The sequence below is a fragment of the Geotrypetes seraphini genome, chromosome 9, assembly GCF_902459505.1.
Source record: "Geotrypetes seraphini chromosome 9, aGeoSer1.1, whole genome shotgun sequence".
Lineage (NCBI taxonomy): Eukaryota > Metazoa > Chordata > Amphibia > Gymnophiona > Dermophiidae > Geotrypetes > Geotrypetes seraphini.
In genome coordinates, this window is record NC_047092.1 from 3,004,864 (window position 1) to 3,020,032 (window position 15,169).

General features: G+C 38.8%; 1 protein-coding gene across 3 annotated transcripts in view; it reads right to left on the reverse strand.

Moving 5' to 3' along the window:
- The window catches only part of SEMA3D (semaphorin 3D), a 236,473-nt gene that overhangs the window by 117,209 nt on the left and 104,095 nt on the right, over positions 1-15,169 (reverse strand). For all 3 annotated transcript variants that reach the window (XM_033959416.1, XM_033959417.1, XM_033959418.1), the window contains exon 2: positions 4,556-4,740. In XM_033959416.1, the coding sequence (XP_033815307.1) occupies positions 4,556-4,712 (157 nt within the window). In that variant the 5' untranslated portion in view covers positions 4,713-4,740. The remainder of the gene's footprint in view (positions 1-4,555; positions 4,741-15,169) is intronic.

Below are 15,169 nucleotides of genomic sequence, written 5' to 3' on the forward strand. Positions count from 1 at the left end.
AAATTGCTTTATATATTGGCCAGCTTATCAACTTCATATCATTTGATTGATAGAATTGGGCTATAAGTTATAAACCACAAAGCTAACATTTAACCATGGTGGTCAGTAATTGAGCCAAATTAGTGGTTAAAATGAAACCTGATTGTCAGATACCAGCCAGTTCTAAATATTCTGTCTCAATGATGACCTAGAAGTGCTGTCCAACTAGCGTCATTATTCAAATCACTTCCTTAATCCTCTTTTGCCCCAGGTACCATAGGTAGATTGTGAGCCCACCGAGAGAGATGGGGAAAATACTTAAGTATCTGAATGGTATTGTGAAGCTTCACTTACAATACTATCTACTCCTTAGCAAACCTAAAACGCTCAAACTAACTCTTTGTATTTCCTAATACCACGACAATTCAAATGTAATCCGCCTTCAACCACAAGGTAATGGCGGAATAGAAATCACGAATGTATATAAGTACCTTAATAAACATAAGTATTAAAAGCTAATAAAAAAAACTATTATGTTTATAAAAATTTTTATATACCACTATACAGCCTAAAAGGTGACCTAAAACTGATTTCCACCATAGGAGCTACCGCTAAGTATTTTATTACTAATTTTTGCTATTTAAATATATGTTTCATGTTACCAAAACTGCGGTTAACAGTCAAATAACATCTTAGTGGTAGCCCATATTGATAACTTATCCCCATTATTCAATGCAAAGTTTCAAAACCTACAAAGAAATTAGTGTAACATTATTGGCCTCCTAATAATTAGTAAATTGACCGTGATCGTTTTTTTAGGATGGTATTAGGTGAGCTGGAAAGGCATATTACATTGTCTCTTGGTTTTCCACAACTGCTATCAAAGGCTTTCAACACTCTTTTCCTCTAAAGACTTAAAAAGAAATTAAAAAGGAATCAAATGCAATTTAAGTGCCTTTTCAATTACTCCTAGAATTACTCCTTGCCTTCTGGTAAAATGATCTTCTTCTTTTTTTTTTTTTTTTAATAAAAACTTGGTGATTGTCTTCTTGGCATCAAAAGATTGCAGACTTTTTGTGCATGTTAGATATTAGTTTTACCCATGTTGATCAGATGACATGCATTATCTGAATGGATTACGTCCTTTCAAAAACTATACCTCTAATCTCCCTGTATAGAAAAAGAAGTAATTAACTTCTCATTTTCTTAGTTTACAATCGTATCCCCAAACCATTGAAGTATGGGAAATCCTGGGGTTGAGTAGGATACTCTCATTGTCAAGACTCAAGCAGACCTTCTGGATGATCGAAAGAATTAGTCCACTGGAAACACTGATCCACTTTTAGTCATTAAGTTAATTTGCATAGCATTAAGCTCAGCTAAGCATGGCATGCTTATAATGAAGAAGGATTATTTTAAACCAATTGCGGAGTCTATGAACTGAGATGTGATGAAGCCTGATGAAGAACCTTGCCCCAAGCACCATCCAATGCCCTTTCTTAAATACACGTCAAACCCACAACTTAAAGCTCTTTCATTTTCTTGCATTGTGTTATATAGATTTATAGAGAATGTGTAGCAATAGGGATTTAGCTTTGTCAAAATGTGCCTCGCTATTCCTTTTAAAAAAAAGTTAAATCAAATACGTCGAGTGAGAAATTTCAGGAAGACCTTATGAGACTGGAAGATTGGTCATGGAAATGGCAGATGAAATTTAATGTGCACTTTGAAAAGAATAAATCCAAATTATAGCAACTTAATACTAGATTGCACATTAGGAGTCATCGGCCAAGAAAAAGATCTAGGTGTCGTCATGGACAATGCCTTGAAATCTTCTCCTCACCATGTAGTGGCAACCAAGAAGGCAGAGTGTTAGAAATTGATAGAAAAGGAACAAAGAAAGCCAACCGAAATGAATAAGAGGACTGAATGGCTTTCGTATGAGGAAAGGCTAATGAGGTTAGAGTTGAACCCAATTCCCCCGTTTCTCATACTACTGAATAAACTTTTTAAGCCGCTGGCACACTAATCTCGGGGCTGCGGCCAAAGGGCACCCGGAAACGAGCAGACATCGCACATATGCGCAGCCCTGAGGTATGAGGGGGGGGTGCTGTCGAAGAAGAGGTGAGGATGACCAACTGGCACACCTGGCATCCTCTGGGGCACACAGTTTGCGATGCATTGGAATAAACCATTAGGCTACTCTTCCACCGAAACCTCTCTTAGTGTGGTTGACAACAATGCAAGTATTCTGTAAGATTTTATTAGAAGACAGAGTTCAGTGAAAACAGCTTTTTGTCCTGCAGACAGATGGAATCATTTTACTCACATTTCTTTTTGGCATGTACCATTAATTGTATTTTAATAGCTGTAATTATTTTATGAAACAAAGCAATCGCTGTTAGTGGAACAGACACCCCATTGTATAATGACTATGGGCCTATTTGCTTTGAATAAGCAATGCATAATATTTAATCTCAATGATTGTCCATGAAACAAAATCATCCATGGCTTGATTTAACCTTGTTCCTGACTCAAAAAGATTTCCGACCCAGAGCTACCCCTTAACATTAGCCCCCAAAAATTATTATGTCATGCTCAGATGACCCTATAAATCTCAAGCAAAGGAAGATGGCCCCTCTGTTGCAATTTTCAGAGTGCCCTCCAGTCAGAAAGTTGTGAAAATCCTAATCTACGGTACGGTATGTGTGAACCCCTTTCTCCCTCTCATGATATTCAGAACTCTGCACATCTGGTTCGGGAATTAGGACATACGCTGATCCTACTGTAGAAAGCATCTTAATAGGTCAAAGATTTGCAAAACTTTTAGTGCTAATTACAAATGTTATGTAGTCTGAAAATGTATTAAAGCATACTGTAGTTCATTTATTCCCAGTTAAGGGGCCCTTTTACTAAAATCTGGGCTTAACGCATTTTAACATGGGATTTTCCCCATGCTAAACTCATATTTTATCAGTATGCGGCATGTTTTTGAGAACATGCATAGAAACACTGCACGAAGGGTCCAGTTAGTACACGCTAATAATAACACATTAGCCAGATAATTCAGGAACCCTGACCCCTCACCTATGATAGGCCCTCTCCCCCCCCAAATTTTTTTAACTGTTACCATGCAATTAGCACACAACAATAGGGAAATTCCCATAAAACGCTTTAATGTGTTCTGTGGTAAGCGTGCTAACTGAGCATTAGGGCTTAACGACCTTCAGTAAAAGGATCTATAAAACTTTGCCATAATTAGCAACATAAGAGGGACAGAGAGTTCTCAACACCCTTGCTCTCTTGACAAAAGTCATGGTTGAATGGAGTTTCTTTTTATGACAAAGTCCATCATTATCAACGAAAAGGAAACATTCACCATGACATTAACTCATAAGCAGAAGCTAAAAACACTTTAGAGCCTGATTGAAGCTTGGTTTTGGTTCTGGATTCAGCACTGAAACCAGCCAAAATCTACATTTTTGGCTGAATGCAAAACTCTGCACCCTCCCATGATCACTCTGCCCTCCCTCCCACCCGTGATCATTCTCTACCACCCTCCCATCCCACTGACCACCTGTGGCTCTCCCCGGGCCTACCATAGGAAGTTCAGGTTGCTTGGTGGCCTCTTCAAAGGCCGCTGCTCCATTGCAATGGAGAGCCCTACAGCCATTTTGTGGCTGGACCCAGAATGGGCACAAAGTGACCTTTACTGAATACTAATTTAGCGTGCTCTTCATGTCTCCTAAAAGCTGTCGTCTGGAAATGCTGGGATTCTGTAGCATCGCACTTCCTTTCTGGGAATGCCCTTGTCTTGCTCATGCCCCCCACATGCGTTATGAAAGGAGATGTGTGTATAACTTTTAATTATTGCCAAATAAGTGATTGTTAACTGCAATAATTGATCGTTAGCACCTCAGACACTGATTAGCTTATGTGAAGATCTGGGATCTGCACCCAAATTTGGGCAATCGATTCAGAATCTAGGGCATAACGCACATAGTCTTAAAAGAGTTTGCCCAATTATCTGTAATCAATAAAACATGACTTTTTTTCTTCTCATATCCACTTGATAATGAAACGCAATGGCATGGGATATATTGGGGGTGGGGGGGGTCCATTTTGTACAGATGCTGTATATCTATCTTTATCTTTATTCCCAACTTACTATACTGCTCTGTCAAGCAGGGCAGAGCCGTTTCTACAACTAAAACAACATTATAAGAAAGGATCACATTCATAGAAGAGCTGGCGACAGACAAGGTATCTGCAAGTGATGTATGTCAACCACTTAGGTTGAATCATAGAAAGGCAATATATCAAATTCTTTGCCCCTTACCCTTAAACTCAGCAATCTAGAATCAGAACTCCTTCCATCAAAAAGAACGTTAAGTCTTTGAGGTTCTTCTAAGATGCATTTTCCAACATGAGTTCTTACCCATGGAAATTTCTGCACTAATTAGGCAAACTTATTTAACTTTGGGTGGAGGGTCTCAACTGATTTCCCAGAAGAAGAACCAAATGTTATAATTACGAAAGAGAAAAATGCAGTAAATAAGAGAGAGACGAACTGTACCTTTGTACGAAAGCTTGAGTCTTGGTATATTCTGTTTCATTGTTCCGATGACTGGAAGAAGCAACAGCAGAACCACAGAGAATAATGTGGCAGCACAATGTGGTTGAAACCATCTGGTTTTAGTCTTCTCTTCTGGGTTACTCTCTACACCCATCATAAAAATGCTTTCTGTTTTCCACTCAGTCCTAATTGGATGGGTTTGAAAAAGAGAAAAACATTGAAAGTGTTGATATAGTTTATTTTATTTTTGTATAAACTTCTTCATTCATTGTACAAACGCAAGACATTGAACAGTGGCAAGGACAAAGGAATCACTTTACAGTGTGGGAAACGGTACTGAGTATACATTTCAGAACATATTTAAGATCAAATTTGCATATGCTTTTCCTCTATACTGAAGGAATAAGAGTAAAGCCTTAGAAGGCTGTTTGTTTCCTCTTTAAACGCTGGTAGTTCAATTTTCATCTGCAAACAATGTCAGGAATTTAGATTATTGTAGACCACATATGTACTGTTTCTGTTAGAAATCTCTTTCTATTTCTAAGGCCTAACAATATGTGAAAAGTTATATATGTAACTTAGGGCTCCTTTTACTAAACCATGGAAGAACTTCTTACGGTGGGCCAATGAGATAAATGCTCTAACACTCATTCTATTCCTACGAGCGTCAGAGCATTTACCTCACCAGACGGATGGAAGAAGCTCTTTCATGGTTTAACATTAAAGAGTTAATCATTTAAAAAAAAACCACAACATTTTCAGAGAATTTAGGTTCAGCCAATCTTTGGCTTTTAAACTTTCTAAACTATGGAATGAACTCCCCTTAATTCTGAGGAGCTCCAGTTCTTTCCGTAAAGTTCTAAAAACTTTTCTATTTGCCAAACATTTTGGAAATTAATTTGTTCTGAGACCTTTGTTTTAATTTTTTTCAGTTTTTTTATTTAATTGTTGTAAACTTTCTTCACACCGAGCTGAGCTTCCTTAGGTTGATGACCCAGTATATAAAGTTAAGCTTTAGTTTAGTCTGGTAACAGTATTCTATTCTACCTTGAGTAACTGAAAATATGAGGCGGGGGGGGGGGGGGAATTCCTGTGTTCACCAGATCTTTCATAGGTCTCAAAGTGCAAGAATTCAGCAGACAGTGGTGTAGTGAGGAACTCGATGAGTGTTGGGAGCAGCGTGGAGTATTCAGCGCAGCTTTCTGTGCTAACAGCCACTATTGCGGTTTAGTAAAAAGGGGGTGGGGGGTGGGGGGGAGGTTAGAAACAAAAAACCAAAAGAATTCCACAAAGTACAAACAAGAAAAAAGAGAAGGAAACTCCGTGCAAACGAAGATACATTTACAGGCCTTTAGTGTACAACTAGGACCCAACACAGACCATGTTTCAGGAGAAATTCCTTCTTCAGGGTCCGTAGAATACAAGTGTCTTTATGGTTATGTTGAATAAGGAGCTGTGTTTAAATTTTCAGGACAACTTCCAACAATGGCAGCCATAAAATCTCCAAATTTTTATTTTTTGTACTAATGATCTTGCACTAAATGTTGCCTTTATCCTTTAATAGAAATAGGAACTTCTTCCTTATTCCACTTAGCAATCTGATGCAATGAGTTATTATTAGGCCCTCAGCGTCACCACTCAGAACTCAAATATATCACCGTTCAGAGCTTTACGTGACCAATCCTCACTGGGTCTAAGTTTTACTTATTTACGTTTTCAAGAGCTTTATATATTTAATTTCTTATAGATTTTTAAACTTTTACTTCATTTTAGTTAGCTTATTTTACTTAGCTTTAGTGTAGTTGTCTCTGGTAGAGATATTTTTAAATCAGGCAGGGTGCATGACTCTTACAAGAAAAACCGGGTTATCTGAACAAAGTAAAGATATCAAAATTGCTTAGAATAACCTTCTCTCTCACCTTTAACACTATCGACTTCCTCAAATGCTTTAAAGAGGAGCCGACAGCGTTCTCTCTTTTTATTACAGAATCCCGGTGGTGAAGCCACGCCCACCGAATGACGTGTGAGCCTGACGACAACCACCGGCTGTTTACAGTAAAACAAACTTTATTGAAAGCTTTAATAAGAGCTTTAAGGATCCCTCTCACTCGCACAACATCTAGATCAAGGAAGCCCATTCTAACTCCAGATTTAACCCTAATGGGATAACAGTATTTAATGTATAAATCCAGCGTTGCTCCTTGTAATTCAAGCATTCATCTAAATTTGTATTTAACCTTCCCTCCCTCCCAGCGTCTATCTGATCAATGACTCTCCATTTAAGATGACTCACCTCATGGCCCAAGGCAACACAATGTTCTACCATAGGGGCTTGCATAGTTTTTGTTTTTATTCGTGATTTATGCTCATTTAGACGGACATGAACAGGTCTTGAAGTACGGCCCACATAAACTAAATTACATGGACATACCACTATATATACTACCCCTGCCGTTTGGCAATTAGTATTCGCTGAAGCTGTTATAGTAAATTTTGTTTGGGGGTCTGTCCAAATCTCCCCCTCAATGGTGTTAGCACACCATTGGCAATGACCACATTTTTGATGTTTGCCCTTATTTTTCATTTTCTTTACACCGGTCTTCTGGGCTATTAGAACCTGACTTATAGTTTTAGCTTTCTTAAAAGAGAACATCGGTACCTCTATAAAAACTTCATGAAGTTGGAGAATATGCCAGAATTTTCTAATTTGAATCATAAGTTCCTTAGCTGCTTCAGAAAATGGTAGCACACATATTAATTTCTCCAATTTTTCTTTTTCTATCTTTTCTTGCAATAAAAGATCTCTATTTGCATATTTTGCTCTTAAAAAGGCTCTATGGATTGCCTTCTCCGGATATCCTCTTATGCTAAATCTATTTTTCAACTCATCCGCAGCTTCTTTAAATGTTTTCATATCTGATGAAACCCTTCTCACCCTCAGGAACTGACTCACTGGGAGATTGAACTTTAAATGATATGGGTGATAACTTGAAAAATGTAAAAAAGTGTTCCTTGCCACAGGCTTCCTAAATAATCTAGTGTCAATTTTTAAATCTTTCTTACTAATTATCATATCCAAGAATTCTATCATGGTGCTATTGTAAGAGAGTGTAAATTGTAGATGGGGATCCCTGGTGTTAAGCCATCCAATGAAATCTTTAAGCTGTTGCTCTGTCCCCGACCATAAAAAGAACACATCATCCAGAAACCTTTTCCATAAGATGATATATTGAAAGAAACTAGAAGAATAAATTTCAACTTCTTCAAAGGAGGCTACATAGAGGGTAGCTACTGAGGGGGCCAAAGTGGCACCCATCGCCACCCCCTGAATCTGTTGATAAAAAACCCCCTCAAACTCAAAATAATTATTCTCAATGACCCACTTTGTTAACTGTAGTAAAAAGTCATTGCTAATCCTCAGATCTCCCACCCTCTGGGTTAATACATTTTTTACCACTTCTTGTGCTTTATCTTGGGGTATCATTGTGTAGAGGGAAACCACATCAAGAGTACAAAAAAATGAAATCTGGGATATATCAATATCTTGAGCTAGGATTCTAAGAAGGTGGGAAGAATCCTTAAGATAGGAGGGGATCTTAACTACTTCTTTCCTAAGGAAAGTATCCACAAATTGGGATAAAGGTTCTAGAAGGGATCCTCTTGTATTCACTATGGGTCTACCAGGGGGATTTTCAAGATTTTTATGAATTTTAGGAACAAAATATATGTATGGGGTAGAAGGATATTTCTCCACTAGAAATTGATATTCTTTTTTTGTTATCATTCCTAATTCATAATGGGACGTCATCCACTGGTAGATTTCTTTCATCATATCTGGGAGAGGATCACCAGGCAAAGGAGTATACGCTGTTTGGTCAATTAATTGTCTACTAGCTTCTCTTAAGTACTGGTCTCTTGACAACACCACAGTTGCTCCTCCTTTATCCGCTCTCATAATCATCATGTCTCGTGAATCTTTTAACTGTAAGAGAGCTTTATATTGACAGGAAGTCAAATTATAAGGAATCTTCCTATATTTAACCCTTTCATATTCCATAATGCCTGTTAATACTAGATCTCTAAAAGTAGAGATCACTGGATCCATCGGTCCCGGGGGGACCCATCGTGAGTTACTCTTACATATAGGAACCACTTCTTCCTCACTACTGCTTTCTGTTATTTCATCTATTGTTTCCGAATCCTTGAAAAATAATTTCAGTTGTAATTTCCTTATAAATTTATGAAAAAAGATTTTCAACTGGAAAAAATCTGGACGTTGACATAAAGCAAAATTTAATCCAAGCTCAAGTACTTCTTGTTGTTCTTTTGTTAGTATTTTCCCAGAAATATTTACTACTGTTGATTCTACTTTTTCCCATTGGGCTGGTTTTTTCCTCTGCCCCGTTGGACTCCTCTTGTTCTTCCTCTCGGTCGTGATCCTCTTTGGCCCTGAAGTCCTTCCCCCGACGTTTTAGCCGTCTCTGTAGAGTCTCCACTGGTGGTATCAGATTCTTCAGATGAAGCATTAAATGCTACCTTCTTCTTTGTTACTATTGCTCCTGTTATCTTCTTATTCCAAGAATATACTTTTCCAATTTGATAATCCTTTTCATCTCTCTTCCATTTCCGTATTTTTGTCTGTTTTATTGAATCCCTAAACTGTACCATTTCATCTTCCAATTCTTCACGTTTTTTCTTAAATTCTTCTTTATCAATATTTTCCTTCATAGATAACTCCATAGATACCGTCTTAGCTCTAAGATCTAATTCAATGTCAGAGGTAGTCTCAACTAGTAGAATCATCAAATCTCTGGAACAGCGATTCAAAATCGCTGTCCATTTATCCATGAAAGTTTTATCAAGAGTAGTGAGTTTGGGTTCCTTTAAGATACGCAGCCCACGTGGTATCATAGATTTTTTAAGATACTGTACCAAAGTACTTCCATGGAGCTCCGCTCTTATTAAGCGTTTATGTGTTTGTTCAAGTTCTGTCCATGATAACTGTGTGGAGGGATCCTCCAAGTCATCCAGAAGAGCAGGTCTAGATAAAATATTTTGAAACTGCTCTTCCGAATAGCCAATAAATTCTGTTTCTTCTGATGCCATGTTTCAATCAATCAACTTAATAGCATATAAGACTTTCAGATGGCTGTTTAAATATCAATTTAATAGAAATAGGAACTTCTTCCTTATTCCACTTAGCAATCTGATGCAATGAGTTATTATTAGGCCCTCAGCGTCACCACTCAGAACTCAAATATATCACCGTTCAGAGCTTTACGTGACCAATCCTCACTGGGTCTAAGTTTTACTTATTTACGTTTTCAAGAGCTTTATATATTTAATTTCTTATAGATTTTTAAACTTTTACTTCATTTTAGTTAGCTTATTTTACTTAGCTTTAGTGTAGTTGTCTCTGGTAGAGATATTTTTAAATCAGGCAGGGTGCATGACTCTTACAAGAAAAACCGGGTTATCTGAACAAAGTAAAGATATCAAAATTGCTTAGAATAACCTTCTCTCTCACCTTTAACACTATCGACTTCCTCAAATGCTTTAAAGAGGAGCCGACAGCGTTCTCTCTTTTTATTACAGAATCCCGGTGGTGAAGCCACGCCCACCGAATGACGTGTGAGCCTGACGACAACCACCGGCTGTTTACAGTAAAACAAACTTTATTGAAAGCTTTAATAAGAGCTTTAAGGATCCCTCTCACTCGCACAACATCTAGATCAAGGAAGCCCATTCTAACTCCAGATTTAACCCTAATGGGATAACAGTATTTAATGTATAAATCCAGCGTTGCTCCTTGTAATTCAAGCATTCATCTAAATTTGTATTTATCAACAGATTCAGGGGGTGGCGATGGGTGCCACTTTGGCCCCCTCAGTAGCTACCCTCTATGTAGCCTCCTTTGAAGAAGTTGAAATTTATTCTTCTAGTTTCTTTCAATATATCATCTTATGGAAAAGGTTTCTGGATGATGTGTTCTTTTTATGGTCGGGGACAGAGCAACAGCTTAAAGATTTCATTGGATGGCTTAACACCAGGGATCCCCATCTACAATTTACACTCTCTTACAATAGCACCATGATAGAATTCTTGGATATGATAATTAGTAAGAAAGATTTAAAAATTGACACTAGATTATTTAGGAAGCCTGTGGCAAGGAACACTTTTTTACATTTTTCAAGTTATCACCCATATCATTTAAAGTTCAATCTCCCAGTGAGTCAGTTCCTGAGGGTGAGAAGGGTTTCATCAGATATGAAAACATTTAAAGAAGCTGCGGATGAGTTGAAAAATAGATTTAGCATAAGAGGATATCCGGAGAAGGCAATCCATAGAGCCTTTTTAAGAGCAAAATATGCAAATAGAGATCTTTTATTGCAAGAAAAGATAGAAAAAGAAAAATTGGAGAAATTAATATGTGTGCTACCATTTTCTGAAGCAGCTAAGGAACTTATGATTCAAATTAGAAAATTCTGGCATATTCTCCAACTTCATGAAGTTTTTATAGAGGTACCGATGTTCTCTTTTAAGAAAGCTAAAACTATAAGTCAGGTTCTAATAGCCCAGAAGACCGGTGTAAAGAAAATGAAAAATAAGGGCAAACATCAAAAATGTGGTCATTGCCAATGGTGTGCTAACACCATTGAGGGGGAGATTTGGACAGACCCCCAAACAAAATTTACTATAACAGCTTCAGCGAATACTAATTGCCAAACGGCAGGGGTAGTATATATAGTGGTATGTCCATGTAATTTAGTTTATGTGGGCCGTACTTCAAGACCTGTTCATGTCCGTCTAAATGAGCATAAATCACGAATAAAAACAAAAACTATGCAAGCCCCTATGGTAGAACATTGTGTTGCCTTGGGCCATGAGGTGAGTCATCTTAAATGGAGAGTCATTGATCAGATAGACGCTGGGAGGGAGGGAAGGTTAAATACAAATTTAGATGAATGCTTGAATTACAAGGAGCAACGCTGGATTTATACATTAAATACTGTTATCCCATTAGGGTTAAATCTGGAGTTAGAATGGGCTTCCTTGATCTAGATGTTGTGCGAGTGAGAGGGATCCTTAAAGCTCTTATTAAAGCTTTCAATAAAGTTTGTTTTACTGTAAACAGCCGGTGGTTGTCGTCAGGCTCACACGTCATTCGGTGGGCGTGGCTTCACCACCGGGATTCTGTAATAAAAAGAGAGAACGCTGTCGGCTCCTCTTTAAAGCATTTGAGGAAGTCGATAGTGTTAAAGGTGAGAGAGAAGGTTATTCTAAGCAATTTTGATATCTTTACTTTGTTCAGATAACCCGGTTTTTCTTGTAAGAGTCATGCACCCTGCCTGATTTAAAAATATCTCTACCAGAGACAACTACACTAAAGCTAAGTAAAATAAGCTAACTAAAATGAAGTAAAAGTTTAAAAATCTATAAGAAATTAAATATATAAAGCTCTTGAAAACGTAAATAAGTAAAACTTAGACCCAGTGAGGATTGGTCACGTAAAGCTCTGAACGGTGATATATTTGAGTTCTGAGTGGTGACGCTGAGGGCCTAATAATAACTCATTGCATCAGATTGCTAAGTGGAATAAGGAAGAAGTTCCTATTTCTATTAAATTGATATTTAAACAGCCATCTGAAAGTCTTATATGCTATTAAGTTGATTGCCTTTATCCTTTAGCCATTTTCAAAAATTACCAGTGAGCCCTTATCATCACCCATTTTGAAGGCAGTAAGGGGCTGATTCTGTAAGTTCTGGAACATGTTGCCAGAGGTTGTGGTAAGAGCGTATAGTGATGCTGGTTTTAAGAAAGGTTTGGACAATTTCCTGGAGGAAAAGTCCAAAGTCTGTTATTGAGAAAGACATGGGGGAAGCCACTGCTTGGCCTGGATCGGTAGCATGGAATGTTGCTATTCTTTGGGATTCTAGAATCTTGTCACTCTCTAGGATTCCGGAATCTTGCTATTCTTTGGGATTCTGTATGGAATGTTGCTACTCCTTGGGTTTTTGTCAGAGACCTGGATTGGCCACCATAAGAACAGGCTACTGGGCTTGATGGACCTTTGGTCTGACCCAGTAAGGCTATTCTTATATTCTTATGGGGCCTGGCTTGTGTTAATCATGGACAGGTGCCACTTCCAAAACCAGAGATACCAGCACCTAGCAAGGACCCTGGACACTGAAGATATAATCCAAAGTTTTAGAGGCTTACATTTCTGGTGCTTAGGGTCCTTGCAGATCATGGCCAGCGGCACCTAGTGACACCGAAGTCCGGTGTCGTCCCTAACCACACCCATTTCCAAGCTTCGATGTCTCTAGGCCATGGACCCAGGCGCCAGTCCCAGAGGTTGCCTAGCGACGCCTAATTTTTAAAAATGAGATTTTAATTGGTTTTTAATAGCACAACCACTTAAAACCAATTAAAACACTAAAGTTAGGCGCCAGCAGGCATGATCTAAGCATCTGTAGCACCTAACTTTCAGTGACTTTTAGAGAATGCGGGCCAAAGAGATCAAGCCATATTCCTGCGCTAACCAGTTGGCAACCACTAATGTATAGTAGATACAATAACTGTTTAGCACAAGAACACCCACTCTCTGCCCCTCTGACTGTTTGATTCACAAGTCCGTCTTCGGAGAAAACTCCAGCATTCCGGTCTGAAGGACCACACAGAGATTTAAAATACCGTTTCCATCCTCTCAAGGAGTACATGGGAAGAGGATGTTGAACTCTACCTATGAGTTCCTAGGAACAGTCTACCTGCCTATCTATGACGACTACCTACACATTGCCTGTTCAGAAAAAGATCTTCCCCCAGTAGACTCAACTCTTCCCTGCCCTGTTCATCCCATAGGCTGCCATCCCTTAAACCAACCTGGCAATATTAAACTCGCTTATCAATTGCAACCCATCTTGCTGGAAGCTGCAATAATTCCCTGTCAAAAATTGTGAGATATAAGAAGTGATCTTGTATTGTCAAGTTTCAAATTTATGATTTATTTGATATACTCTATTTGATATGCTGCCTATCATTACATCTAAGTGGTTTACAATAAATTTAATAAAAGCTTATTGTACTGTATAGTTTCTTTAGTACACCCAAACATGTCTCCCAGTACAGCACTTTAATCTGCGGGGTCCTTTTACTAAGGTGTGCACTCGCTAAAATTAGTACACGCTAAATGCTAAGGCACCCATTATATTCTATGGGTGCCCTAGCATGGGCTAAGTTGGTTAGAGCACTGTAGTAAAAATACCCCTGTATTAAGAACATAAGATTTGCCGCTGCTGGGTCAGACCAGTGGTCCATCGTGCCCAGCAGTCTGCTCACACGGCGGCCAGTAGGTCAAAGACCAATGCCCTATTTGAGTCTAGCCTTACCTGCGTATGTTCTGTTCCAACCTTGTCTTGAATCCTTGAAGGGTGTTTTCCCTTATAACAGCCTCCGGAAGAGCGTTCCAGATTTCTACCACTCTCTGGGTGAAGAAGAATCTTTTCCCTTCTAACTTTAGCGAGTGCCCTCTCATTCTCTACACCTTGGAGAGGGTAAGCAATCTCTCTTTTTCTACTAAGTCAATTCCCTTCAATATCTTGAATGTTTCGATCATGTCCCCTCTCAGTCTCCTCTTTTCAAGAGAGAAGGTGCATGTTAGGTCCTAATGCATCTTAGGAAAGGTCCCCCTAGTTACTACTAACTGGGCTTAAGAGTAAAATAACACAACTTAACAGTAGCCTTGGGTGAATCTCTTCATAAATCCCAAGAAATAAATAGCCTACATTGAATTCTACGTCCCTCAGAGATTAATACTGTGTTAGTCATTTAAACAAAGTAAATCAGGGTTGGTCCTCGAGTGCCGCAATCCAGTCGGGTTTTCAGGATTTCCCCAATGAATTTGCATGACATCTATTTGCACGCACTGCTTCCATTGTATGTAAATAGATCTCATGCATATTCATTTGGGAAACCCTGACAACCCGACCTGGCGAGGGCCGAGGTTGGACGCCCCTGAAGTAAGTAAGTAAGTACATAAGAACATAAGCAATGCCTCTGCTGGGTCAGACCTGAGGTCCATCGTGCCCAGCAGTCCGCTCACGCGGCGGCCCAACAGGTCCAGGACCTGTGCAGTAATCCTCTATCTATACCCCTCTATCCCCTTTTCCAGCAGGAAATTGTCCAATCCTTTCTTGAACCCCAGTACCGCTGCCTGCCCTATTACGCTCTCTGGAAGCGCATTCCAGGTGTCCACCACACGTTGGGTAAAGAAGAACTTCCTAGCATTCATTTTGAATCTGTCCCCTTTCAACTTTTCCGAATGTCCTCTTGTTCTTTTATTATTTGAAAGTTTGAAGAATCTGTCCCTCTCTACTCTCTCTATGCCCCTCATGATCTTATAAGTCTCTATCATATCCCCTCTAAGTCTCTTCTTCTCCAGGGAAAAGAGACCCAGTTTCTCCAATCTTTCTCTCTCTCTCTTTATATTTCTCTCTCTTTCTCTCTCTGTCTATTTCTGTCTCTCTCCCTTTCTCTCTCTCTTTCTTTCTAGCTCTCTCTCTCTGTCTTTCTATCTCTCTCTATGCCCTTCATGATCTTGTAAGTCTCTATCA